Here is a 27543-nt window from a genome sequence, read left to right on the forward strand (position 1 = left end):
TCTCCTTAATACCAAATCATTTTTATTAACTATTATAAATTAATAATTTTTCACAATAATAACTAAGCAACTGATTTTTATGGTACTACTCTTATCAGATCTGACATTCATTAAAAGGTTACTCTTGTGAATACCTATACAAAACATTTAACAGAGATAATATCTTTTCAATCCTCACCACAATTTTATGAGATTGATAGAGATAGAGAAAAACAACCTCTGAGTTTTAAGACCTGACCAGGCACCCCAGTGGGCCTTATGCTCTCCTGTTCAACATAAGCATTTCACAAAACTTCAACATCAGACAAGGACTTTTTGTGTCCATGATGCAAGCTAAGTTGCTTCAGTCATGTCCAATTCTTTGTGACCCCTGACTCCTCTGTCCATGGGGACTCTCCAGGCAAGAATACTGGACTGAGTGGCCATGCCCTCCTCCAGGGAATCTTCCCGACCCAGGGATGGAACCCACATCTCTTATGTCTCCTGCATTGACAGGCGGGTTCTTTACCACCAGTGCCAGATGGATTAAGACCAAAATAAGTCACTCAGTAATCATGTTTGAGCACAGAAAAAAGGAGCTAAATTACACAAAGCACCAGTATGACTGAACACTTTCCTATCTTGAATGACAGCTACTTCCTATCTTAAATGACAGCTACTTAGAGCCAGTGAGCTCTAACCTCTATCTAGTCTTCCTTCCTGAGAGTTAAGATACCCAGTCAGAGAATAGTCCCACTTCCCAGCAACATCCAGAGCAAAGCCAGCTTCCTGAAACCCTCCCCAAAATAACCTAACACAAGCCCACATCTTGTCAGTTGTTTCTAAAATCCTCTTAAAGAGAAGCTACATAGTTTCCCAGGGTATGTAATGAGTACAACTCATTCAACTAGCACAGGAGCATTTCGGGTGATCTGTGGTTGGAAACACTGACAGGTATAAGCATTCTCCTCATTTATTACACAAGGAAAGTGAAACTCAGAGACATTGAGAAGTTTGCGCAAGACTTCAAAGTAGTGAGGACAGAACCAGCTCTGTAAAGATCTCTTGTTTCTTTTAAAAAAACAAAACGAAACTGCTGTTTGAAGTCTCTAGGCCTCGGTTGTCTCATTTGTAATGGGAATTTAGGTTTTGCTGTATAAATGTTGCTCAAGCTCATACTGCCCAAGGCAGTAACACGAAAACACTGTTAAACTGGCCCCACTTGGGCAAGCTGGGATGTCCTTTAAATGGGTACCCAGTGGAGTCTTAAAAAGTTGTCCATAATCCCTTGCACCCAGGGGACCTTATAATGACTTAGAAGAGTGATGCATCCTGGGAAATACTTCCCTGAGCCATGGACCCGTGCTCACCATCTACTCCTACCCCTTCCTCTCTGTCATCTTCATTCATTAGTTCATATCCCCACAGTATTTGATTTCCTTGTGTATACTAAGTAACTCAGTCGTGTCTGACTCTTTTTGTGATCCCATGTACTGTAGCCTGCCAGGCTCCTCTGTCCATGGGATTCTCCAGGCAAGAATATTGGAGTGGGTTGCCCAAATGGGGGAAGCAACTCAGAGGGTGAATTGGGACCTCTAATCCTACTGACTAGCCTTCCCTTTTTCCACTAACCTCTCTCATCCAACTCAGTAATGGGGCATCCTGAGGGCCCCATGGGGCATCCTGTCAGCCTCTGCATAAATTGTCAGAAGTGGTGAAGAGGGATTCCCCAAACTTTGAGGACTAATATTCTTAAGCTAATAGAGGGGACTCAGCAAGTATTGCACAAAAATCTAAAAGATACATTTATTTTTTTGCCACACCACATGGCATGTGGGATCTTAGTTCCCCAACCAAGGACTGAATCCATGACCCCTGCAGTGGAAGCATGGAGTCCTAACCCCTGAACTGCCAGTGAAAGTGAAAGTCAAGTTGCTCAGTCGTGTCCGACTCTTTTTGACCCCATGGACTGTAGCCTACCAGGCTCCTCAGTACATGGAATTTTCCAGGCAAGAGCACTGGAGTGGGTTGCCATTTCCTCCTCCAGGGGATCTTCCCAACCCAGGGATTGAACTTGGGTCTTCCACATTGCAGACATACGCTTTACCATCTGAGCCAAGACTGCCAGTGAAGTTCCCCTAAAAGACCGTTGTGGGAGAGAAGGAAACTACCTTGATTGCCATCTCCAAGTCTCTGTTATAGCTGTTTTAGGACAAAAATAGTAGAATGGGTCGATTGGTTTCCTGAAATTAGAGTCAGGACAGAAATGACAAGGTTGAGTCAGAGGGAAGGGAAGGGTTTTTAATGGGTGAATGGGACAAAGGATTGTTCTCATGATGAATGCTGTCACCTGGCACCTGCTGCCCACGTGATAGTGAGCTCCCTGTAAGAGCAGGTGTCAAAACTAAGGCTGCCTGAGAGTTACCCTCAATGAAATGCTAGCTTTTAATTATTCAGAAGCCTTCCTCAGATCTTCTTCCAGCACCAAGTCCCTCGTTATACCAACATCTGCACACCTATGCTACTCAACTCTGATGGGTCTGTTTCTCAGGGAGGCTAAAGGCAGGTGCTAAAGGCAAGCTAAAAGCACCCTCACCCCCACTCAGGCATTGGAATTGGAGGGGGGAGCAGGAAGTTCAAGCTGTGGGGCCAGGGCTCTTGTGCAAACAAGGTGGTTCCCCCACACCCTATGACATTCCCGCTATGTAATTTCTCCAAAGATGTCTGAGGCACTGGGAAGGTAGATACATCATCAGGGGAAGCTTCTGGGTCAAGAGGCCTCCAGCCTGGACTAGATGGAGGAGAGCCAGAAGGAGAGGAGGACACTGGGAGAGAAAGCCAAAGGCAGATGGACCGATGAGAGACAAGCCGGGAGAAAAGAAGAGTTTCTGTCGTTAGGGTGGGAAGTGTGCTTTCTGCTGCTCCCTGGTCTCAGATGGACACACTGAGGCAGGAAGAGGAGCAGGATCAGAAGGCCTCTTGAACTAGAATCCTCGTTGTACCATCTGTTGTTCGTGTGTCCTGAGCAAGTGACTTCACCTCTCTGAGGCTTGGCTTTCTCCTTGACAAAATGGGATGAGAATCTCAGATGTTATAGAATGGACATGAGGCTAAATGAAATCATGCATGTGAGATGTCTCAGTAGAGAGCAGACCCTCCACTCACAGTGGCTTGTTTGGTGAGTCACGGGCTCCCGAAGCCCTTCTGTCCTGGGGCAGCTCGGTGTTGAGAGCTCCTGCCCTTCTCCAGGGAAAGGGTGTCTGTGCAGGAAGGCAGCCCACCATGTCCTCTCAGCTCATCACCCAGCTCTGGGCCTGCTTGACGTTTGGCTGGACTTGCTCCTGGGGCTTCTGGGCACTGAGCCCATCGCCCTTCTCCTTGAGCCTGGAGTGGAGCACAGGGTGTGTGTGTGTGTGTGTGTGTGTGTGTGTGTGTGTCAGTGGGAAGATGCTTGTCTGTGCCTGGGTAGGTGATTGTGTAATTGTGGCTTGGTGCACCATGGCTCTAACTGGGAGTGACTAGATGAGGATGAGTGAAGACATTGTGGGTCTCACCCCTCACATGTGTCCTGAATCTTACATTTTACAAAGCAGCAGAGTGCACGGGGCATAGACTTGAAGTTAGATTCCTGGAATCAAACCCGTTTCTACGATGTATGATTTTAAGCAAATTTCTTAACTTCTTGTTGCCTTCAATTTCTTCATCTGCAACATTAAGAAATAGTAACGGCTCTTCACCCCCTGTTTTAAGACTATCATGAGGATTAGGTAAGTTAATATGCAGCAAGGGCTTAAGGATAATGCCTGTATCTAGAAGGAGCTAGGTGTTAACTGTCACAATTACTTATTATTATTATTGCTATTACTACACAGGACTTTGACTTCTCAGGGAGAAGGAATATATATGTCTGTTGCCTCCATTGCTTCCACAGCAACCCTGTGATGTGGTCAGCGCTGATCTCATCTGACACATAAAGACACGGGGCTCTGTGGTCCTCAAGTACAAAGTTAGGAAAAGGCAGAGCCGGGACTCAAACTGAGGTACTCTGATCCCAAAATCCCTGGGGAGAAAGCAGGAGGAAAGCACCTGTGTTTACAGGTGATCTTCCAAGGTCCCCCGAGGTCCACTCTGGTAGACAACCCTCCTGTGTGTGAAGCCAGGTGAGGGCCAGCAGGTGGTCAGGCTGTGGAGACATGTTCAGCTCCCATCTTCCCCTTTGCCCCCTCCCCTTACTCCTTTTTCTTCCCAGAAAACAGGCTTTGTGCCACAGATACAGAAGCTCTTCCTCTAGCTCAGCCTCTGCCTGAACCAGTGCCAGATAAGCAGTATACATCCAGGCAACTGAGATGCTGCCTCAATAGTTGCAGAAAGGTGTCTCTGTAGTCTGAGTCAAGTGGTGGTGGGGGCACTGATGCCCAGAGGTGATGAATCTGCAGGAGACTGAAAAGGAGGACTTCAACTAACACACTGCTATTCACTTATCCATCTTTTGATTCGCTCTCATCCACTCACAGACCATCCATCACAGGCCATGCACTGCCCTAGGTGCTGGGATGCTCCCTGAGTGACCAAACTGGACAAGATTCCACCTGTGGAATCACAATCTGTGTTTCCACCAGACCCACAGGCAGAGTCAAGTCTGGGAAACACTGTTACTGGGCGTTTGGCCCCAGCAGGCAGAAATAGGAAGTCTGGGTCTGTGGGGAGATTACAGACTGTTCAAGCCTGACCCCAGATCTGCCCTTTCCTCACTCCCCTCCTTATCTCCTGCTCCCACCCTTCAACTGGGGTGTGAAAAGCACAGTCAGCCCTCGGCTTTCCACAGGACCCCTCCTGCAAGGCCACGAAGATGAGCCGGCTCTGTCTCTCTGCAGCCCTTCTGGTCCTCCTGGGCACCCTGGTGGCCAACATCCCAGGGTGTGACACCAGCAACCAGGCCAAAGGTAAGTCTTGGCTCACCTCTCCTCTAAAAGTTGGGGTGAGGGAGGAGGGTAGTCCATAGCCATAGAAGGCACAGGGGAGTAGGGGTGGGGTGAGTGTTGTCACCCCTCTCTGGATTTCTTCTTATAAATTGGGCAGTTTCCACTCTAGGGACATTTTTTGACTCTCAACAGATATCATTGTGTGTTAAGTTTTGGGGAGAAAAAGCATTCCACCTGACTCTACCAGATCAGGGACCTCATCTCTGAGACTCTCTATTCCTGGTCACTGCCTTGCCCCTGAACCTCCCAGAGCATCATAACAAAATCCATATTTGATCCTTGTCTCGATTCATGCCCCAGGCCTTCTGAAACTCTAGGAATTCGCTGTATTTTTGTAAGTCATGAGATGAGTGAAGGATGGGACCTTAGATAGTGTCTGGATGGGGCTGGATTCTAGAACATGCCATCAGGTGATTAAAGGGTTAGAACTATCAACCCTGTCCCTCTGGGGAGAGGAGAAGTACTGTGTTCAGTCAACAATGGCCAGTGATTCTATCAAATTACCTACCTCCAATCCTTAATTAAAACTCATAAACATTGGGTTCAGAGAGCCTCGGGGGAGGTGAAAACATCAAGGGATTGTGAGGGGGGAGAGTCCTAAGAGGGTCTGGAGGATCAGCACCCCCAAGTCCCCATTTGACCGATATTTCTTCTCCATTTGTCCCTGGGTTTTATGCTTTATAACAACTGAGGACAGTAAGTAAAGGGTTTTTTAGAGTTCCATGAATGACTCTAATAAGTTATTGAACATGGGAACCTCTGAATTTACAGCCAGTTGATCACATGTGTAGGTGACCACAGAAATTGTTATCAACACTTGAGGTGTGGGTGAAACTCAGGGAGCCAGCCCCCACCCTGTGGGGTCTGGGTCTCCTCTGTAGATTTAATGTCAGAAGTGAATTGACTCCTGGATGCCCAGTGGGTATTGGGGAACTGGTTGCTGTTGGTAGAGACGCACACGTTAGGATCAGGGACAAAACCCAGACTCACTCTTTTCTATCACTGGTGTCTGGGTTGAGGTTCAGAGACAAGGGTCTATATTATGTGGAGCAAAACAGTCATAACTCCTTACCAGTTTTCTGCATTATCCGAATTCCTGGTAGAATCAGGTGAGTGAGTGAGTGAGTGAAGTTCCTCAGTCGTGTCCGACGCTTTGTGACCCCATGGATTGTAGCCCACCAGGCTCCTCCGTGGGTGCTTGATTAAATGGGTTGTAACAGGATAGTGTCTTGTCCTGATCCTAGCATTCATATGGTGTGTGTTCTGGGATCTGCAGTTTCTTCACCTGAACAGGGGGACCAGGTTACATGAGTTTTTTAAGAGATTACCAGTCATGAGTGTAAAGACTTTCCTGATCAATGACATCCATTTCCTATCAAAATATTTCAGTCCAAAAGACTCATCTATCTACACTTCCTCACCATCCCTCTAAAAAATTTACCTTTCAAATATGATCATTTCTCTATTATGAAATTAATCAGAGAGCTGAGTGACAGCTAAGTGTCTTCCCTCCAAAAGCAACTGCAGCACTTTTCTATGAGTTTGCTTGTGGGGCCAAGACTGCTTTTTCCAGGCTGGTACAATATCAATCAAAACTCAAAGCTCTTCTTCTTGCCTCCTGGTCAGACTATTATTTTATTTTCCTATTAAGATATAGAAAGTTAGAAGTAGATTCATAAGTATATAGGAAGGCCTCATCATCAAATAGACTAACAGGAATTTTATTTCATCAGCCTCTTCAACGACTGTGCACTTGGCATGAGGATGAAATGGGAGATTTATTCCCAAGATAAACATTCATCAAATACTTAATGCTTTTTGTCCCTAAAAAGCATATTTCTTGGTATAGGAAAACAGCTGTAAACAAAATATAGCAAAATAATATGCCTTCTAAGAGGGATACAGACAACAAAGATGGGGGGAAATCCTATGCCAGGTCATGATGCATGTTGTGAGGAAGGAGAGTTATGGGGATTCGGGAGGCTGCAGAGAGTCAGGGAAACCCTCTGTGATGAGGAGACATTAAGTAGAAGGTGCAAAAAGGAGCCTGGCGTGTTTGCGCAGCAGCCAGGACCAGGGTGGCTGGAGCTGAGTGGGTGAGGGGAGGCGAGTGGGAGGGAATGAAGCAGAGAGGCCTGGGGGCAGGACGTGAGGAACCTTCTAGGACTGTATAAGGACAAGAATTTGACTCTGAGAGAGCTGGGAAACCTCTGAGAGAGCTGGGAAACCACTGAGGGACTGGTCATGGGAGCAACGATAGAGCACTCAAGTTTTAACAGGGCCCTGTGGCTGCAGTGTGGAGCGTGGCCTCTAGGGGGCGAAGGGCAGAGACAGAGGCCCCTGGGCAGGCTGCCGCAGTGGTCCAGTGAGCCAAGATGGAGGATATACCTGTGTTGTTTCCTGGGTTGATTCCAGTTCTCTTGAAACACCTGAATGACTTGCTATGTTAAGATATCTATGGAGGCTTCATCACAAATCGTGATTCATTAAATCCTTAGTCATTTGTGATTGATTCAACTTCCAATTCCTCTCCCCTTCCTGAGATGTGGGGACAATGAAAGAGGGGAAGGTAGAAATGGAAATTTCCACACCCAATTCAGGCAGTTGGTTCCCCTAACAACTTATCCTTGGCTTTGGTTGAGGCTTTACAAAAGTCATCTCCCTCACATGATAATAGACTCCCCTTTGCTCTCATCTCTTAGGAAATTCCAATGTTTTAGGAGATCTGTGCCAGGAATGGGATGCAGACCAAGTTAATATTTCTTTTATAAGTCACAGTATCAGTATTTCCTCAATACTCTATTATTCCAGTCTCCATGTGGTAACCAAAGTAAACACTGGTGTGTTTTCTACCATGCCTTTCTCCATTTACGGCATGATTTCCTCACACTTTTTTAATAGTGACGGGTCATGCAGCCCTATTCAACCATTGGCTGGCATCCAGGTGGGCACCTTCATCAAGGGATAACTGTAAATGAGCGACCCTTGGTGGTCCAGTTTAGCCATTGCCACCGTCGTTGCCACCGTGGGCTCTTTGCCCTCCCCCTCTTTTGTATAAAAGGAACAGGAATTCATGCTGTGGGAAGATGGTTTTCTTGAGACAGCAGCATGCCATCATCTCCGTGGGCTCAGTTTCCAATTAAAACGTTATTCCTAGTTTCAGCAGCTCTTCTCCGGATTATTGGCTGGTCCTGAGGTGAGCAGAATGAGACTGGGCTCAGTAATGCTTTCTTTTTTATCGGTGGAAGTTTCAACCACACACATATGTAGAAAACACAGTATTATAAAAGCCATGGGTCCACTGTCCATCTCCAATAATTTTTATACATGGAGAATATTTTTATATGTGTCCCCCTTTTGTGTTACTTTTGAAACTAATCAGTAGCATCATGTGAATTAATCCATAAACATTCATTAATGGCACATAATTATTTATACTATTGCCCTGTCATTGTCACCCTAACAACATTAATAATAATGTCCTGGAAAGCAGGGTATCAAAAGGCCTTTTCACACTTCACACTTCTGCACCCCCCCCCCCAATTACTTTCGATCACAAACTGATCGTTTTAGTTGTTCATCTTGTAGACTGAGCTGTGATGACCTTCCCTCTCTTTAACTGAGATCCTCCCATCCCTGCAGCCCAGCGGCCTGACTTCTGCCTAGAGCCTCCATATACGGGTCCCTGCAAGGCCAAAATTATCAGATACTTCTACAACGCCAAGTCCGGGTTCTGCGAGACCTTTACATATGGCGGCTGCAGAGCTAAGCGCAACAATTTCAAGAGTGCAGAGGATTGCATGAGGACCTGTGGTCGTGCTACCAGGCCCTGGGGTAAGATGGGGGCAGGGCAGAAGGAGAGGGGAAGGGCTGGGGAAAGTGGTGGCGCTCAGAAGGCCATACACCTTTCCAAAAAAACTGATTTTTTTTTCCTTGCTGCCTCCCAAGAGAAGTGGCAGCAGTATCTGTGGATTGAGTGTGTCCTCCATGGACCAGCTTGGTGAAAGGTCACCCCCTAGAAGCCCCGTCATCATAATCTGAGCCTACTCACATGCTCCCATTTTTCAGATGGGAACCCTGAGTCAGTCACTCTGCAGAGCAAATCTGGAGTGCTCCTCAGTGCCCCACCTCGGCCTGGAAAACTCCCTTGCTTTTTGTTGGTTACCCTGGTCCTGGGAGGACTGTGGTTGCACATTTCTGGCATGGTCTAGGACCTTCCAGGGTGTGCAGTGTCCAGGTCTGGGCCTTCAGAGATGTCAATAAGTTCCTTTCCTTTTACAGAGATCCTGTGAACTGGGCTCCCCTGAGATGCTGAAGTACAAGGAGGACCCACCCAAAGCTGGCCTCTAGCTGCTTCTGAAAAATTTCAGCCTCCTTTTCTTTCTTCTCAACCCTCCCCTCCTCGGCAGAAATCCGTCTCTCTCCTTCCTCCACAGGTCCACTTACTTTAGTCCTATCTCATCCAGTTTGCTCTAAGCACCAAGAAAGCAAATCTTCCCTTTATTCCTCACATTTCCCACAATTTCTGGCACAAAGGGAACAGTCCAGAAATACTTGAGGAAGGAAGGAAGGAATGCAGGAGTAAAGTTCCTCATGACTGGAGTATCTGTAGAGCCTGAGATTTGAATCTGGAATTCTTGTCCACAGCATCCTCACCGTCATCCTCCACCCCACCATCACTGCTCTCCCTCTGCTGGTGAAAGTAGAATTTCTGTCATCAAGTTTTCAGCTCAATGGTGGGAGAGGTCTTTTCATGAAAGAAGCCTCCTCCTCACATTGATTTGAAGATCTGTGGCTTCAAAGAGTCTGGCCTTATCTTTAAATAAATTCATATTTTAGTTAAACTAACTGGAGTGGATTGTGTTGTTTGCAACTAAGAACCTTAACCCATAGGTTCCAATGGAAACAGTGGTCTTTCTCGTTTTATGCAGATGAGTAGGCACCTCCCCACCACCTCTCCTCAGATTGAACCCTACCAAGTATAAGGAGCCAACCCCTTATATTGACATCTACCTCTTATGGCCACGCCAGTGTACACAAAAAACTGGATGAGAGACACCTCAACAAGAAAAGTTTTGTCCTTTACTTCTTGGGCCAGGTCAAACTTTGGAGCATGTTACTTTCATGGATTCTCAGAAGGAGAAAGGAATGAGCATGAGGCTCAATTGTCAACTTGTCCTTCAAACCCCCTTCCCTGTCGCTGTGTTGGGGTCGGGGACTTCCGACTCTAACTAAAGAGAACCAAGCTCACATTTAGTGAGCACTGGCCATTTGCCAGGCTCGGTGCTTGTCAGTGCCCCCAAATTATTATTCCTTCCCCTTCCTTTCCCCTTTGGTAACCTTAAGTTTGTTTTCTATATCTATGAATCCATTCTTATTTTCCTACCACATTTCTTAAGCCAGTCAGCTGTTGATGGGCACTTGCATTGCGCACATGTCTTGGCTATTTGTAAACAAGGCTTTTATGCACCTTGAGGTGCATGTCAAATTAAAGTTTCCTTTTTTCCACATATATACCCAGCATAATATAGTAGTTGATGATGTAGTAGTTCTATTTTTAGCTTTTTAAGGAAATTCCATACTGTTTTCATGGGAGCTGTACCAATATACATTCACACCAACAGTATACAGGGTACTTCCCTTTTCTCCACTCTCTCTTCTGTATTTTTTATTTCTAGAATTCCCAATGACAGCCATTTTGACTGATGTGATGTGATCTCGTAGTTTTTTTAATTTATTTATTTTTTAATTTAATGATAATTGCTTTACAGAATTTTGTTGTTTTCTGTCAAACATCAGCATGAATCAGCCATAGCTGTACATATGTCCCCTCTGTCTGTGCTGTGCTTAGTCACTGATTCGTATCTGACTCTTTGCGACCCCATGGACTGTAGCCCGCCAGGCTCCTCTGTCCATGGGGATTCTCCAGGCAAGAACACTGCAGTGGGTTGCCATTTCTTTATTCAGGGAATCTTCCAACCCACAGATCAAATCCAGGTCCCCCGCATTGCAAGTGGATTCTTTACCAGCTGAGCCAACAGAGAAGCCCAGGAATACTGGAGTGGGTAGCCTATCCCTTCTCCAAGGGATCTTCCCAACCCAGGAATCAAACTGGGGTCTCTTGTGTTGCAGGCGGATTCTTTACCAGCTGAGCTATCAGGGAAGCCCTTCCATCCTTCTAATAATTAGAAATGTTGATATCTTTTCATGTGCCTCTTGGTCACCTGTATGTCTTCTTTAGAAAAATGTCTCCTCAGGTCTTCTGCCCATTTTTAAATTGGATTTTTTTGTTTTCTCAATGTTGAGTTGCAAGAACTGTTTGTATACTTTTGATATTGACCTGTTATTGGTCCCGCATTTTGCAAATATTTTCTCCCATTCGGTAGGTTGTCTTTTTGTCTTGTCACTGATTTCTTCCTCACTGCCAAAGCTTTTAAGTTTAAGTTTGATTAGATAGGGCTTCCCTGATAGCTTAGTTGGGAAAGAATCCGCCTGCAGTGCAGAAGACCTCGGTTCAATTCCTGGCTTGGGAAGATGCCCTGGAGAAGGGAAAGGCTACCCACTCCAGTATTCTGGCCTGGAGAGTTCTATGGGCAAGTATAGTCTGTGGGGTCGCAAAGAATCAGACACAGCTAAGCAACTTTCACTTCACACTAGATCCCATTTGTTTATCTTTGCCTTCATTTCTTTTGGCACCGGAGACTGATTCATGAAAATATTGCCCTGATTATGTCCAAGAATGTTTGGCCTGTGTTCTCTTCTAGGAGTTTTATGGTATCTTGTCTTATATTAAGGTCTTTATTCCATTTTGAGTTTATGTTTGTATATGATATGAAGGAGTGTTCAAATTTCATTGACTTACATTTAGTTGTTCAGCTTTCCCAAAACCATTTGCTGAAAACACTGTCTTTTCTCCATCGTGTATTCCTTTCTCCTCTGTCATAGCTTAATTGACTCTAGATGCATGGGTTTGTTTCTGGGCTATCTATTCGGATCTATTCCATTGATCTCTATGTCTGGTTCTGTGTTAATAGCATATTTTATTGCTTTAGCTTTGTACTATAGTCTGAAGTCCAAAAGAGTCATGACTCAAGCTTTGTATTTTTCCCCCAGGATTACTTGACAATTCTGGGTCTTTTGTGGTTCTGCACAAATTTTATGATTATTTGTTTTAGATCTGTGAAAAATAACTTGAATATTTTTATATGATTTGTCATTATAATCCTCATTTTCCAGTTGTTTTTGTAGTTATTCTCTGTTCATTTCTTCTTTTTGTTTTTCTTTTTGTGGTTAGTTGATTTTTCTTTTAGTATGCTTAAGTTCCTTTGTTTTTAGTTGTTGTGACTCTATTCTGTTTTTTATTTGTGGTAACCATGGAGTTCAAGAATGTTGACCCATAGCTATACCGCCTTGCTTTAAACTGAAAGTCAATCGAGTTCAAACACATTCTCAAAGATCTACTTTTTACACTCCCGTCTCTCACATTTTGTGATTTTGATGTTCTACTTTACATTTTCATGATGATCCTTTTGCTGTTTATCCTGTCAGGATCGCTTCTACAATTTTTAATTGTTTTTTTAAATATGTACTGATTCATTTAAATGATCTTCCATTCTTCTATATATTTGTTTTTCTTATTGTGATTTTTCCCTTTCCTTTAGATTCTTCCAGCCTCAGTTTTCAACCACTTCTTATCGAGAGCTCACTTTCTCTTGGATATCAGGTGCCAGATAGCAGCATTCATCAATAGAACACTGGCTTCCTCCACTGAACCAAAATAATTCCGTCTCACTTTTAGTTCTGCCATTCAACATCAGTCTAGACACAGCTCCCAAAAAACCTGTTGACCAAGTCTGCTGCCTTTGTCCTAACTCAGTCCTACAGACACTGGGAGATGGGACTCAAGGGACTTCTGTATCCCACCAAGTGTCTTTTTGGTTCTTGGAAAATATTTGCTAAGTTCCCACCACCAACTTTAGATTCTCAAACCTGAAAATTCAGTGAACCCAATATTGGCAGCTCACAACATTTTATTCTGAGGCTGCTAGAGTTACTGGCACCCCCACAAGGGAATCCGTTACTGGGTTGGAGGAGATAATTTAGTGTAAGAAGAGGAAGATGGTCAGTAAGATCAGATCTTCTAAGTCACCCTCCCAACTTATCTTCCCCTGTTGAGCAAGAGCTGTGGCAATCATATAATGTGGAAATTTAAATAACTGAAGAATAATGGTTGAGAGGAGAGGGTAGGAGGTAAGTGGTGGGCAACAATCTAAGACTTATCAAGGTATTTCCCAGGATGCACTGTGTTCATTATTAGACCGTCCCAGTTGCAAGACATCATGGGAATGTCTTGTTCATAATCTAGGGGCTCCTGAGTCAAAGGGATGTCCCAACTCCCAAAGTAGAGCAACTTTAACACTGTCTTCATACTTTCAGTTCTGAGAAGCAGTAAGCTGGAGGAACCTTTGGGCAACAGAGCCTAACTGCCTTACTGTATATGAGGACACTGAAGCATAGAAAACTCAAAAAATAGAGGTAGTGTAATAAACCAAAACACAGATAGATCTGCTTCTATTGTGCAATACCTTGTAGTCCCAGGCAAATACCTCAGCATCTCTGAATTTTGCATTCCTTAATCATAAAATAAGGAAAAGACTTATACTTGTCAATGTTTCCAACCACACACCACTAGAAGCAGTCCTCTTCCAAACTGAACGAATTGGGTTTATTACTCTCTTCAGCAAGGGACAATGAATAATATGACTTCTCATTAAGAGGATGTTTGAAGGACTGACACGATGTGTTAGGTTATTTAGGGGAGAGTTTCAGGAAGCTGGCTTTGCTCCAGATGGATGCTGTCAGGAAGTGGGGCAGTTCTATGCTCCGGTGTCTTAATCTTACTCTGAAATGAAATTTCACCTGAGAACTGAGGAGTTACAACCCACAGATGTTACTGTGAGATTGCTCACAGGGGGTGAAGAAAAGTTAGAGTGAAGGACAACACTCAGCTTTCTGGGGGAAGGTAAGGGAAGCAAGTCTGTAGGGGGAAGGACAGTGAATTCAGCTGAGGCAATGTTGAGTCCGTGGTGCTTGTAGAACACTTGGGCAAAGATGTTGAGAGAGGGGGCGGGAGACATGCTCAGTCATGCCCCCCATGGACCCAATGGACTGTAGCCTGAAGGCTTCTCTGTCCATGGAATTTTCCAGGCAAGAATACTGGAGTGGGGTTGTCATTTTCTTCTCCAGGGGATCTTCCCAACCCAAGGATTGAACCTGAGTCTCCTGTATCTCCTGCATTATAGGTGAATTCTTTACTACTGAGTCACCTGGGAAGCCCATAACTAGACATTAACTCATTCATGCACTTGTTCATGAAATGTTTATTAGGGATAAAATACATGGTGATTGAAACTTTTGCTCAGACTCAAGGGCTTCAAGCTGCGGCTCTTCCAATTTACTAGCTGTGTGGCCTATTCAATTTGCTAGTGATTTACATTTGTCAGCGTAGATAGACTCTGAACTGTGTCCACAAGGAGACAGCTATCCTTCCTTTTACACTAGAGGAACCTGAGTCTCAGAGGAGATAGGGATTGCTGGTAACTTCAAAGAGCAGAGTGAATTTCCTGTCCTGATGTGCTGGTAAAAGTCACTGAGTCAATAAGAATCCCTCAGTAATTCTGAGAGAAGTAGAATTAATAATATAAAATATCTATATTACTTACTGACAAGTATGTACAAATAAGTACAAGTAAGTAATCTATACCACTTACTGACAAGCTACTATGTGCCAAGCAAGCCCTGCATATACATCTCCATCTTTAAACATCACAATAATCTCAATAGGTTCTTCTTCGGTCTTAAAGTCTTACAACCTGGGACTTCCTTGATGGCCCAGTGGTTAAGACACCATGCTTCCAAAGCAGGGGTCCCAGGTTCAATTCCTGGCCTGGGACTGAAGTCCCACATATCACACAGTTGGGCCAAACAAGAAATTTTTAATTTTTAAAATAATTTTATTGCTCTATTTTTGTCCATGCTAGGTCTTCCTTGATGCATGGGCTTTTCTATAGTTGCGGATAGTGCGGGCTACTACCTAACTGCAGTGCTTGGGCTTCTCATTGTGGGAGCTTCTCTTGTTGCAGAGCACAGGCTCTGGGGTGCACTGGCTTCAGTAGTTGGGGCCCATGGACTCAGTAGTTGCGACTCCTGGACTTAGTTGCTCCGCAGTATGTGGGATCTTCCTGGATCAGGGGTCAAACCATGTCTCCTGCATTGGCAGGTGGATTCTTTACCACTGAACCAGCAAGGAAGTCCCCCCAAAACAATTTTTTTAACTTTTTCAAATAAAGTCATACAAATGGAAGCTCAGAGGTTTCATCTCTTCCCCCAAGTTCACATAATGGATACGGGCAAGGGTTAGAATTCAGACACAAAACTTTGTGACCCCATGGACTGTAACAGAGGACTAGGTTCCTCTGTTCATGGAATTCTCCAGACAAGAATACTGGAGTGAGTAACCATTCCCTTCTCCAGGGGATCTTCCTGACTCAGATCGAGCCTGAGTCTCCTGCATTGCAGGCAGATTCTTTACCATCTAAGCCACCAGGGAAGCCCCTCTATCTCCCATGATTTTCCTTAAAAGAGGTTTATAAGCTATGCTTTCAAAAGTCCCCAGAGACTCACCAGAGGGGACTCAAAAGTCTTCAAATAGGGAAGCTCTGCTTTTCATCAGGGATTTTTTGGCACTGAGACCAACTGGAATCAAATTTTGGCAAAGACTTTTGTTCACATTTTTGCCATGAGGGCCTTAACTGTGAGTTGGAGGAGGATGAGGACAGAGAAAAAGCCACTGGACTTAAAAGTGAGAAACTTGGTGATGACCATGGTAAAGGCATCAGCTCTCACTGGTAGGAAGCAGAGAAGAAAGCTTGAGAACAGTGTAGGGCCATAGTGGGTAGCCACCCTTCCTTCTTGATTGTACCCTTAAGTGAGATCCTTTTGGAATCTTGTGTTGGCACCCATAGCACCTATTGATTTAGTTTAGCTCACACTGAAGGGAGTGCTAAAACATCCCAGCTTGGAAAGGATGGTAAGCAAAGAAGAACTAATGTTTTCCCTAGTCACCTCTCAATAACCTCCATTTTTGTCATTCTTTGATCAAGATCAAGATTAAGTTCCAGGGAGTGCATCTGGTTTGTTACTCTTGGTCTGAGGGTAGGGCAGACACCTCTATTGACAGGCACCTCAATTCCACCTGTCCTGGCTGGAGGAAGAGTCACTCCTCAAGCAAAATCAGGCTACTGTTATCAGAAAAAGGGACAGATCGAGGCTAGATGACAAAACAAGTTAGCCCATATACTCAGAGAAGTTTCCATGGAGAGAAGGTAGTTTGAATGGGTTCAGCAGATCAGCAGGAGAAAACTCCATTGTGTGGTTAAAGGCACCCTGTTTGCTCCTGGGAATTTCTCAGATCTTCCATGTTCACTTGTTTCTAGTCACCTTAGATGGACATATCTACAGCTGACTCGTGGCACTTCCAATTATAACATTTCCTTCTTTCCTTTCTGTTTTCTTGCTTCCTTTTCTTGATAAATGTGACTTTACATTCATGAAGTAAAGATTCAAAATCTTTGATGTATCATCTATGTTAATATCAGATAGATTTGCCCAGGAGTTGTTTGTGTGTTTGTGTATTAGTAACATTGAAGTAACTGGGGACATGTAACCAACAGTTTTTGGCAAATGTCTTCCTTCTAACTTTCAGCTGTTTTTCCTCCAACAAGTCACTTTCCCTTAGCCGAAATTCAGTTTCCTCATCTGTAAAAAAAGGAATAATGACACTTAACTCATAAGATCGTAAAATAAGAGCAAGCTACCTTTTCCTGAATGCTTACTGTGAGCGCACCCTACAGGTCACAATTTTAAATACCCTCCAGGTCAAGTGAGTAAAGTGAATGAAAGCATTTGGAGCGGGGGTGGTAGAGGGGAACCATAAGGAATGGTGGGGATTATGGAAACTGGAGAGAACGGTCCCCTCCTGAGAAGAAACCACTCTTCTTAGCTTAGTTCATGGTTTTCAAAGTGTGGTCCCTTGAGCAGCAAGCTCAGTGCCTGGGGAACCTTGTTGATGCAGCTACTCAGGTCCCAACCTGTGCTCCTGAATCAACATTCTGGGGATGAAGATCTCAAATCTATGTTTGATAATTGCTAAGAGCTTCTGATGCTCACTCAAGTGTGAGACCCACTGCCCGTGCAGGACTGTGTTGCAATATTGTTTACTTTGTGCAGCAATGCTAGAAATTTCCTTTTTATTAAATCCTCCACCTTTAAATGCTTGGCGAATGATTCAAAATTATAAAATTTACTGGGTGGGCTAATGGTATTCTAACCAGATTTGCAACTTCCAGTTTATCCTTTTCCTTTTCATCCTTACAATAATCCTAAAACTCTAGTACTCATGCCACCACTTCATGGAGACAGGCTACATACATCCAAAATGAGGCCCTGTTATGTCTCGTGGCCAGAAAGTGGTCTCCCATGACTTAGATATGAATGTCCCTCTCAGAGGGCTCGGCATCACAAAAATTTAAATCTCTTCTGCCTGCCGCAAGTACATTCCATCCATTTCAGGGTGTAGTCTTAGATAGCATGGTATCCATGCTTCTCATTTTTCAGAGCGAAAAACTAAGGAACAGGAGCAGAGATATGATCTGAGTCCCACAGTGTTCAGATAACATGCCTTTATCCAGAATACATACTGTGTGATATTGCTGCCTTGTAATTTCTCTGAAGATGCCTACAGGGGCCAGGAAGGCTTGTAATCAGAGACCTCAATCACTGATGAGCAGGGAGGGGGGAGAGGGAGGAAACACAGGCCCAACCGGGGGCTTCTGGATCTGGGGGCCTCTAACCTGGACCAGAGTGAAGAGAACCAGGAGAGAAGGACACTGGGAGAGAAAGATGGACAGACGGGAGGGGGGCAGGGGAGAAAAGAGGAGTCTCTGCTGCTAGGAGGAGTCTCTGCTGCTCCCTGGTCTCAGGTGGACAGACTGAGCAGGAAGAGGGGCGGGGCAGAGGGCTCCTGAACTAGAATCCTTCCTGTTCAATTTGCTGGTTGTGGGGTCTGAGCAAGTCACATTACCTCTCTGAGCCCGTACTTTCTTCTTGACACAATGGGATGAGAACCCAGATGCTGTAGGATGGACAGGAGGCTACATGAAATCATGCATGTGGAATGTCTCAGGAGAGAGCAGACCCTCCACTCACAGTGGCTTGTTGGTGAGTCACGGGCTCCTGATGCCCTTCTGTCCTGGGGCAGCTCGGTGTTGAGAGCTCCTGCCCTTCTCCAGGGAAAGGGTGTCTGTGCAGGAAGGCAGCCCACCATGTCCTCTCAGCTCATCACCCAGCTCTGGGCCTGCTTGACGTTTGGCTGGACTTGCTCCTGGGGCTTCTGGGCACTGAGCCCGGCTCCCTCCTCCCTGAGCCTGGAGTGGAGCACAGGGTGTGTGTGTGTGTGTGTGTGTGTCTGTGTGTGTCTGTGTGTGTGTGTGTGTGTGTGTGTGAATGGAAAATGCTTGTCTTCGTGTGGATGAGTCGGCCCAGGGGTCTTGTGCTACATGATTGTAACTGGAAGTGAATATACAGATGTGAGTGAAGGGATTGTGGGTGTGTAACCCCCTCACGTGTGCACCGTAGTTTACAGTTAACAATGCAGCAGGATGCATGTGCACAGACTCCAAAGCTAAATTCCTGGGTTAAATCCTCTGTCTCCACTCTATGACTTTAGAAAAATTACTTTATTTGTTTCTACCTCAGTTTCCTCCTCTGTAACACAAGGAAATATCAACAGTTCCTCACCCACTCTTCTAAGATTTTTGAGGATTCAGTGAGTTAAGATACGTGCTTAGGATAATGCATAACACCCAAATAAAGCTGTTTTATCTGCTATATTACTCACGATTACAGTATTCTTGCCTGGAGCATCCCATGGACAGAGGAGCCTGGCAGACTACAGTCCATGGGGTCACAAGAGTCAGACCTGACTTAGCAACTAAACTACCACCCTTATTACAACTACAAAGGACTGTGACTTCTCAGGGAGAAGGAATATACGCCTGTTGCCTCCACTGCTTCCACAGCAACCCCATGATCATGAGGGTTGGGGGCAGATCATGAGGACTCTTGCAGGCATTTAATAATCAGAACTTGACTCTGAGAGAGCTGGGAAGCCACTGAGGGATTGGTCATGGGAGCAAACGGGATAGGACTGAGGCGGAATCTGGATTCTGCGGCTGCGGTGTGGCGAGTGGCCTCTAGGGGGCGAAGGGCAGGGCCTGGGGCCTGGCGACAAATTGCTGCCGGGGTCCCGGTGAGCCCTGCTGTTCCCTGGGTGGATCCCAGGTCTCCTGAATAACATGAATGTCTTGTTCTGTTGGGGTTCCTATGCTGGCTTCATTACCGAGTCATGATGCATTAAATCATTGGCCGTTGGCAGTTGTTCAGCAAACAGCTCCACTTTCCTTCCTGAGGTGGAGAGGGTGGACAGATGGCCATGGGGGAGGGTAGGAATGAAAGTTCCAAGCCTCCTGTCAGGCAGTGGTTTCCCCTGGCAACCAGAGCCCATTCTGGGTTACTAAGGTCCTTCCAAACCCCCCATTTCACACACCCTAGGAGAAAGGAAGGAACATGATGTTCAACTGTCCACTTTTCTGGAGAGTCCCCTTCCCTGGGGTCACGTCTGGTGACGGAGCTTCTTCTGTTAAAGAAAGGCCACCACACTTTGAGTGAACACTGGCCATGTGCCAGGTTCTGTGTTAGCATTTTGCCTGCATGATTTTATTTAATCATCCTGAGAATGTGAGAATCATCCTGAGAATCATCACAGGATTGTGAGGGAGGAAATGGGAGCATGACAACGTCACTTAGCTGGAGGACTAGTTTCCTGGGGCTGTGGTGGGAGCCGAGGTGGAGACTCTGGTTGTCACCTGAAGTGGTCAAGGCCAGCCTCCCAGAAGAGGCGATGTCTGAACTGAGTTTGGAAGCATGAGCTGCATTCCATCGGTAGAGAGAAACGGGTGAACAGGAGCTTTGGAGCAAGACAGAGAGGTGGAGAGGAGAACAGAGATCCTACCTCCATCCATTTCCCAGGTTCGAGTCTATATTTGTTTCCAAGGAGCCTTTGAGCATCATGAGAAGACCTCAACTTGTTCCTCAAAGGCCACCCAACCCTGAATACAATGAACCTGGAAGTCCCCTCTGGACAGAGTAAGGGAGAGGAGTTACTTAGCGGGGTGGGGGCAACCACCTCATCTACATGAGAGCCCTGACGCTAAAGCTTGACATTCCTGCCTCCTCCTGCTAGTCCCCACTCCTGAGGGGAGTAAGGCAGCCGCCTTTAGCATCTCTAAGAAAGAGATTCCTCAGGCCTGAGTGACATAGGTGAGTGGGTGTTTGGACAGAGGAGAAATTTCATGTTGGAAAATAAATTGGAGAAAGCTACTCAATACCACTTCCCTAGTGTCTCAGTGGCAAAGAATCCATCTACCAATGCAGGAAATGCAAGTTCATTCCCTGGGTCAGGAAGATCCCTTGGAGAAGGAAATGGCAACCCACTCCAGTATTTTTGCCTGGGAAATCTAATGGACAGAGAAGCCTGGCGGGCTACAATCCATCCAGTCTCAAAGAGTCGGACAAGACTAAGGGACTGAACAACAACAAACTGAATAATTACTAACATTTCATAGAGGGCAGTCACTCAGTCTCAGTCTTTCTACCTCCCCCCACAGGGACCTCATTTTCCCTTGGGCATCAGGTGCCAGCTCAAGCATTCATCAGGAAAACACTCGTACCATTTAACCATAAGAGTTCCCTCCCCTAGGCCTTGGCTTTCCACGTTGTGCTCAGTCTGCTCCCAAGAAACCTACCAACCGATTTGATGCCTTTGTCCTAAGAGATCCTACAGACATTGGGAGATGGCAATCAAGAAGTACGTCCCTCCCCTACAAAGTGTCTTTCAACTCCATAGGCAAAATTTTGCTGAGACCCCTCCACCAGCTTTCAGGATCTCAGGACCCAACTTGAGGGAACCCATCTTTTTCACTTCCCACAATTTATACTGAGAGGAGGCTGATAGGGTGGTAGCCACCTTCATGAGGTGCTTGCTCTCTGGGTTAAAGGAGACAGGATAGTGTAAGAAGAGGAGGGTGGTCAGTAGGGTCAGAGCACCCAAGTCACCCTCCCAACTTCCCTCCCCAAGTTGGGCAAGAGCTGTGGCAACAGGATGTATGGAAATGTGAATAACCAACAGAGGATGGCTGAGAGGCAGGACAGGATGTAGATGGTGGTCGGGGGTCCAAGACTAGTGTAGGCATGTCCCGGGATGCGCCAAATTTCAATTTTATATTAGACCTTCCCAGCTGCAAGGCCTTGTGATAAATGCCTTGTTCAGAATCTAGGGAGGCCCCAGGGGAGGTGCCAGTTCTCCCAAGTAGAGCCACTCTGACAGTGTTTCATGGTGCTGCCTCTGGGAAGATGTGGGATGAAGGGACCTTTGGAGGACAGAGTCTAACTACCTTATACACATGAGGGAATTGAGGCAGAGGGAACTCAAAAATCATTGCAGTTAAATGAACGAGGACACAGATGGTGCTCCTTCTGTTACTCACTGCCTCATCGTCCTGGACACATTTCTCAGCGTCTCTGAGTTTTACTTTCTTTCATTATAAAGCAAGGATAATTCTTATACCTGCCGATGTTTACAGCCACAGACCTCTAGAAATACTCCCATTGCTGGTTGAATGAGTTGGGCTTATGACTTACTACAGCAAGAACCAAGTCACTGCCCTTACGAACCACACGATGTCTCATTAAGAGGATGTTCAAAAGGACTTGTAGGCCTTCCCTGGTGGTGCAGTGGATAAGAATCTGCCTGCCAATGCAGGGGACACGGGTTCGATTCCTGCATGCTGCAGAGCAACTAAATCCCTGTGCCACAACGGCTGAGCCTGCCCCCTAGCGCCTGGGAACTGCAACTACCGAAGCCTGCGCTCCTGAGCCTGTGCTCTGCAACGAGAGAAGTCACCGCAAGGAGGAGCCCACGCACCGCATCCCCGCAACTGGAAGCGCCCTGGGCAAAGCAACAAAGACCCAATGCAGCCAAAAATCAATCAATCAATTAAAAAGAATTTTAAAAGGACTTCTAGAATGTGGGCTTGTGTTAGGTGATTTGGGGGTAGGTTCAGCAAGTGGGCTGTGCTCTGGATGGATGGTGACAGGAAGTGGGCTGTTCTCTGATTGGATATCTCAATGTTAATTCTGAAAAGGAAAGACTAGATAGAGGTTAGAACTGTATTGGTAAAGAAGTGGCAGTCACTCAAGATAGAGGTATGCGAGATCATTTTGGTGGTTTGTGTAATTTAGCTCATTTTGCCTGTGTTCAAACATGGTTACAGAGTGTTCTGTTTTTGTTTGGGTCCCTCCTAGACACAGAACGGCTTTGTCTGCTGTTTAACGTCTTTCAAAATATTATGTTCAACAAGGGAATAAAAGGCCAACTTTTGGTTGCCAGGTCAGCTCCTAAAAGTCAGAGATTGCTTTCTCTTTCTTCATCATTCTCTTAGCATTATGGTAAAAATTTAAAGGAAGTGATATTTGTAAAATACTTTGCACAAGTGTTGGCAGAGTACCCCTCAAAGAATGACAATTCTGATAACAGTAATAATAATACTATTAGTGATAAGTCATTTAATTATTATTGATAATTATTCACTTATAACTGTTTAATGGGAAAGAACCTGGTGCTAATTTGAAGAGATTGGCTCTGGCAGCTCTGGATGATGCTGGGTGAGCTTGGGAAAGTCCTTTCACCTCTCTGAGCCAAAGATTCTTTCTTTGTAAAATAAGAAAGAAAATTTCTTCTGCTTTAAGAAACTCACGGGTTGTTTATTTTTGAGGATTACATTGATTACAGTGCTGAAGTACTTAGCTGAAGTGCTTACCATAGACCAAAGCACTTGCCTAAAAGCACATGGAATTTTAGTTTCCTTGGCTTCTGACTGCTTTTTAAATGTCTACTGCATTAAAGCAAGGAATATAACATTTTGTTTGTAGTGTCACTTTTTATAAGTTCCCTTGGGAAGTTACTCAGTGCCCAAGGAATAACACAGTCTGCGTCCTAAAAACGTCCCTTTCTTCCTCAGAGGTAACCGAAAGTCTTCTTTCTACAGAGGTAGATCTCACCCATGTCCAGTCCCTTGTCCGCCCCAGTATGCCCTTTTTTTTTACCCTCTGTTATCTCAAAGGAGAAGGAAATGGCTATCCACTCCAGTATTCTTGCCTGGAGAATTTCATGGACATAGGAACCCGGCAGGCTACAGTACATGGGGTTGCAAAGAATCGGGTCTCTCAAAACTGTAGGTGGAAAGTATGAGTTTCTGCTAATTCTCTTTGGGATCAAGCAACCTATCCCTGGTGGCTCAGACGGTAAAGAATCCACCTGCAATTCAGGAAGCCTGGGTTCGATCCCTGGGTCTGGAAGATTCCTTGGAGAAGGAAACGGGAACCCACTCCAGTATTCTTGCCGGGAGAATTCCATGGACAGTGGAGCCTGGTGGGCTACAGTCCATGGGGTCGCAGAGTCTGACACGACTGAACAACACACATACACACACACACACACACACACACACACACACACGGCAATCTGTTCCTCAGCCATTAGGAACCATTCTTTAGGGAAGACACTGCCTGCCCCTGGAGAATCCATGGATAGAGGAGCCTGACAGGCTCCAGTTTGTGGGGTCGCAAAGAGTCGGAGACGACTGAGCGACTAACACTGCTACTCTGCTTGCCTGCCCCCTGGTGGCAACATGAGGGAATGCGCTCTTCGCAGGAAGCTTCACACACCACCTCTACTGTGTGATGTGCGAAGACTGAACTCCTCAGTCTTGTTTTTTCAAAAGGGGCTGGGCGGTCGGTGCGGGGATTGCGGGGTGGGGATTAATTCCCTGGCAGACCAATGGTTAGGACTCCGCTCTTCCACGTCAAGGGCCACAGGTTAGATCCCTGGTCGGAGAAGTAAGATTCCCACAAGCCCTGAGGCATGGCCAAAAAATTTAACAACAAAAAGACTGTGTGTGTCCCTGTGTCTGTGTGTATCTTACTTAATATGAACAATTAATATCAGATCTTTACTAAGCATGTGTAATACATGGGACAAACCCAATTTCTGCTCTCATGAGTTCACTTTACTAGAAATCCTATGAGATATTTAGCAAGTGATTAATGAGAACTCTCCATTAGAGAGAAGGAAGCACAGGATGAGATGGGAGAGTTAGCTGGAGACTGGCCAAGTGTGGAGGTGGTAACAGGTGGACGGGAGGAATCCTCCTGAGGACTTGGAACAGGGAAATATCAGGACTCAATTTAATTTCTAAAAGGTCACTGGCCAACAGGAGAGAATGGAACTCACCAAGAATGAAGGAGGTCAGTTGGAGATGGAGATCAGAAATTTTCACCTAATGGAAAATGGTGTTAAGAGGAATGGTTATATGGACCAGGGAGGGTGCAGAATCACAGTGATAGGGAGAATACGGCTCTGCTCTTGCCTTCCCACGTGACCCTGGAGGTGGGTCCACTTACAAGGGAGGGTGGTGCCTGGTACCATGTAATGATGGAAATGAATAACAACCACTGCAAAAATCTACTTTACATGAATGCTCCTCCCTTACACAACTCTACGAAGCACCCACACTAATTCTTGGAGTGCATGCCGGCTGTGTGTGCATTCTGCCCCCTGCCCTTACTGTGTTGTTCTGATTCAGCCTCAGTCTTCTCCTCTATTAAGTGGGCATGATGAAATCCACCCTGCCCATCTCTCATGACTGTACAGAGGATAAGATTAGATAAACCCTGGGAAGGGATGTTGAAAGGAGAAAGAGAGACGTTCTTTATTTCCTTCATTTTTTGTTTTCTTTTTTCTTTCTTTCAAGTACTTTAGATCATGGATTACTGTTTTCTATCTGTTTAGCTCTGTTTTGGTATATGCTCCTTATTTACTCATTATCAGGTTTCATTGGAATCATTCACCAGTTTCCAAGAATTTCATGTTTGATTCTTACTTGTTAATAGTTTACTCTTAAAGTGCTAAATATTTATTTTTGATCTCCATCCTAAGAGCGCACAGGTAGCCTGACACCGACAGATTTCTCACCTGTATATTTATAATGGCTATTTTTAGGAGAGAATTTGTTGCCACCCACAACATTGAGTTTCTTTCTCAGGAAGGAAGAAAGAGAAAAGGCTGTTGGGCAGATACCTGGGAGTATCTGTTACAACTTCTCTCGCTGAGGCAGAGAAACCATATAACACCTGACTTCTACAGACAAAGACAAAGCACTTTCAGGCACCATGAACTGTCCGTGGTGCAGGCACAAAGCATCTTTGGTCTAGGACCTGAGCTGTTGGATCACAAAGGTAGACAGTGCCCTTGGAGTCGCCGGGATGAAGCAGGGCTGGGTAGACAGAGCTCAGAGCATCTTGGGAGCATTTTGACAACAGCTGTTGATGGTGAGTTGGTTTTTTGTTTGTTTTTTTTTTTTTTTGCTGCTCCTTCAGGCTTGCAGGAACTTAGCTCCCCAGGCAGAGATCGAACCCACTCCTCCAGTGGAAGCGAGGAGTCCTAACCACTGGACCACCAAGCAAGTCTTGAGTTGGTGCAGTCTTGATGCTTTGCCAAAAAAAATTGCCTCCTAATCCATGTTAATTTCATGAGTTTATGAGGCTAGAAGTATTATATCATATTATTAATGAAGAAACTGAAGATTAGAAGGGTTACATAGTGTTGCCAAGGTCTTCCAGCTAGGAAATGGTGGGATTTGAACTCAAGACTCTCGGACTTTAAAGATTGCCCTCTAAAAGAGGTTTGAAAGCAATGCCATCAGAGACTCTGTAGATTCACAAGATGGGACTCAAGTTACATCACATATGGATGCTCCTTTTCATAGTTTTTTGTACTGAGATGATGTAGAAAAAAAATTTTTTTCTATGGCTAATTTGTTTGCATTTATGCCGTGGAGGACCTTAACTATGAGCTAGAAGAGGATGAGGGCTGAGGAAAGACCATTGGATCTGTAAATGAGGAACTTGGTGATAACCCTGGTAAAGGCATAAAACCTCCCTTGTAGTGAGCAGCAGAAGCTGAGTCTGGCTATTGGAAGCAGAGAAGAAATTGCTGAGAATGGGGTGGGGACATAGTGGGTGGGCATCCATTCTCTCTTCCTGACTGTGCTCTTAAGTGACCTCCTGTTGGAGTCTTTTGCTTGTGAGCAATACTGCTAACTGATCTAGTTTATCTTTTGGAACTAATGGGAATGCTAAAAAGGACACAGCTTGGAAAGGATGGCAAACAAGACAGCACCAAAGCCTTTATAGGCCACCTCCAAATGAACTCCGTGCATCTGCGGGTTTTGTCATTCATTGGTCAAGACGAAAATTCTAGGTCTGGGGGTAGAGCAGGAATTATGATTGAGGAGTCCCTCAACCCCACCTGTCTTGGGCAGAGGAAGAGTCATTCCTCAAATCAAAGTCGGATTATGGTTATCAGTAAAAGGACAAATGGATGCAGAATAGTCAATAAACTCAGAGAGACAGAGGTTTCTCAGGGAGAGGGGAGTTTGAATGGGTCCAAATTCCAAGTGAACAAAGACCTATTGTATGGTAAAAGACACCTTGATGTTCCTGAGAAGTTTTCAAATCTTCCGTGTTCCCTTGATTACAGTCACCTTAGAGTGAGCTTGTCTGCAGCTGACTCATGTCGCCTCCCACTAAACAAAACTTTGTTTTCTATTTCCTTTCCTCCCTTTCTTCATGATAAATATGACTTTATACTTAAGAAGTCACCTTCAAAAATTTTGATGCATCATCTGAGAAGACTTTGGAACAGCAAGGAGATCAAACTAGTCAATCCTAAAGGAAATCAATCCTGAATATTCATTGGAAAGACTGATGCTGAAGCTGAAGCTCCAGACTTTGGCCACCTGACGTGAAGAGCCAACTCATTGGAAAAGACCTTGATGCTGGGAAAGACTGAAAGCAAAAGAAGATGACAGCAGAGTATGAGATGGTTAGATGGCATCACCAACTCAATGGACACGAATCTGAGCACACTCAGAGACAGTGAAGGACCGAGAAGCCTGGCATGCTGCAGTCCATGGGGTCTTAAAGGGTTGGACACGACTTCATGACTGAACAACAACAGTTACGCTAACCTCAGATTTGTGTGTGTGTGTTTGTGTGTGCATAATAATGAAATAACTGGGAGCCTATGACTTGCTCCCAGTCATAGGGTCAAGGCCTTATTCTGATTTTTCTGCTGTGTTTCCTCGAGCAAGTCACTTTGCCTAGCTGAGCTTCCTCAGTTTCTTCATCTGTAAAATGGGAAAAATAATACCTGGTTTGTGTGTGTGTGTGTGTGTGTGTGTTCAAGTGCCTGCTCAATCAATCATGTCCAATTCTTTGCAGCCCCATAAACTGTAGCCCTCCAGGTTCCTCTGTCCATGGACTTTTCCAGGCAAGAGTACTGGAA

The 27543-nt window shown here is 45.2% G+C and overlaps 1 protein-coding gene across 1 annotated transcript; it reads left to right on the forward strand.

Moving 5' to 3' along the window:
• Positions 1–4807: 4807 nt before the first annotated feature.
• On the forward strand, positions 4808–9809 carry LOC110139240 (pancreatic trypsin inhibitor). Its single transcript, XM_020896869.2, has 3 exons — positions 4808–4922; positions 8604–8795; positions 9243–9809. Exons 1-3 carry the CDS (start codon positions 4829–4831, stop codon positions 9251–9253), a joined length of 297 nt encoding a protein of 98 aa, XP_020752528.2. The 5' UTR covers positions 4808–4828; the 3' UTR covers positions 9254–9809.
• The last annotated feature ends 17734 nt before the right edge of the window (positions 9810–27543 follow it).

The sequence above is a fragment of the Odocoileus virginianus genome, chromosome 9 (assembly GCF_023699985.2).
Source record: "Odocoileus virginianus isolate 20LAN1187 ecotype Illinois chromosome 9, Ovbor_1.2, whole genome shotgun sequence".
In the NCBI taxonomy this organism is placed as follows: Eukaryota; Metazoa; Chordata; class Mammalia; order Artiodactyla; family Cervidae; genus Odocoileus; species Odocoileus virginianus.

What these genes read in the sequence shown, in the direction of transcription:
- LOC110139240 (XM_020896869.2), top strand. Translation starts at nt 4,829, where the DNA reads ATGAGCCGGCTCTGTCTCTCTGCAGCCCTTCTGGTCCTCCTGGGCACC. An exon ending in CACCAGCAACCAGGCCAAAG is followed by an intron (nt 4,923 to 8,603) that starts GTAAGTCTTGGC and finishes CCATCCCTGCAG; the next exon opens with CCCAGCGGCCTGACTTCTGC.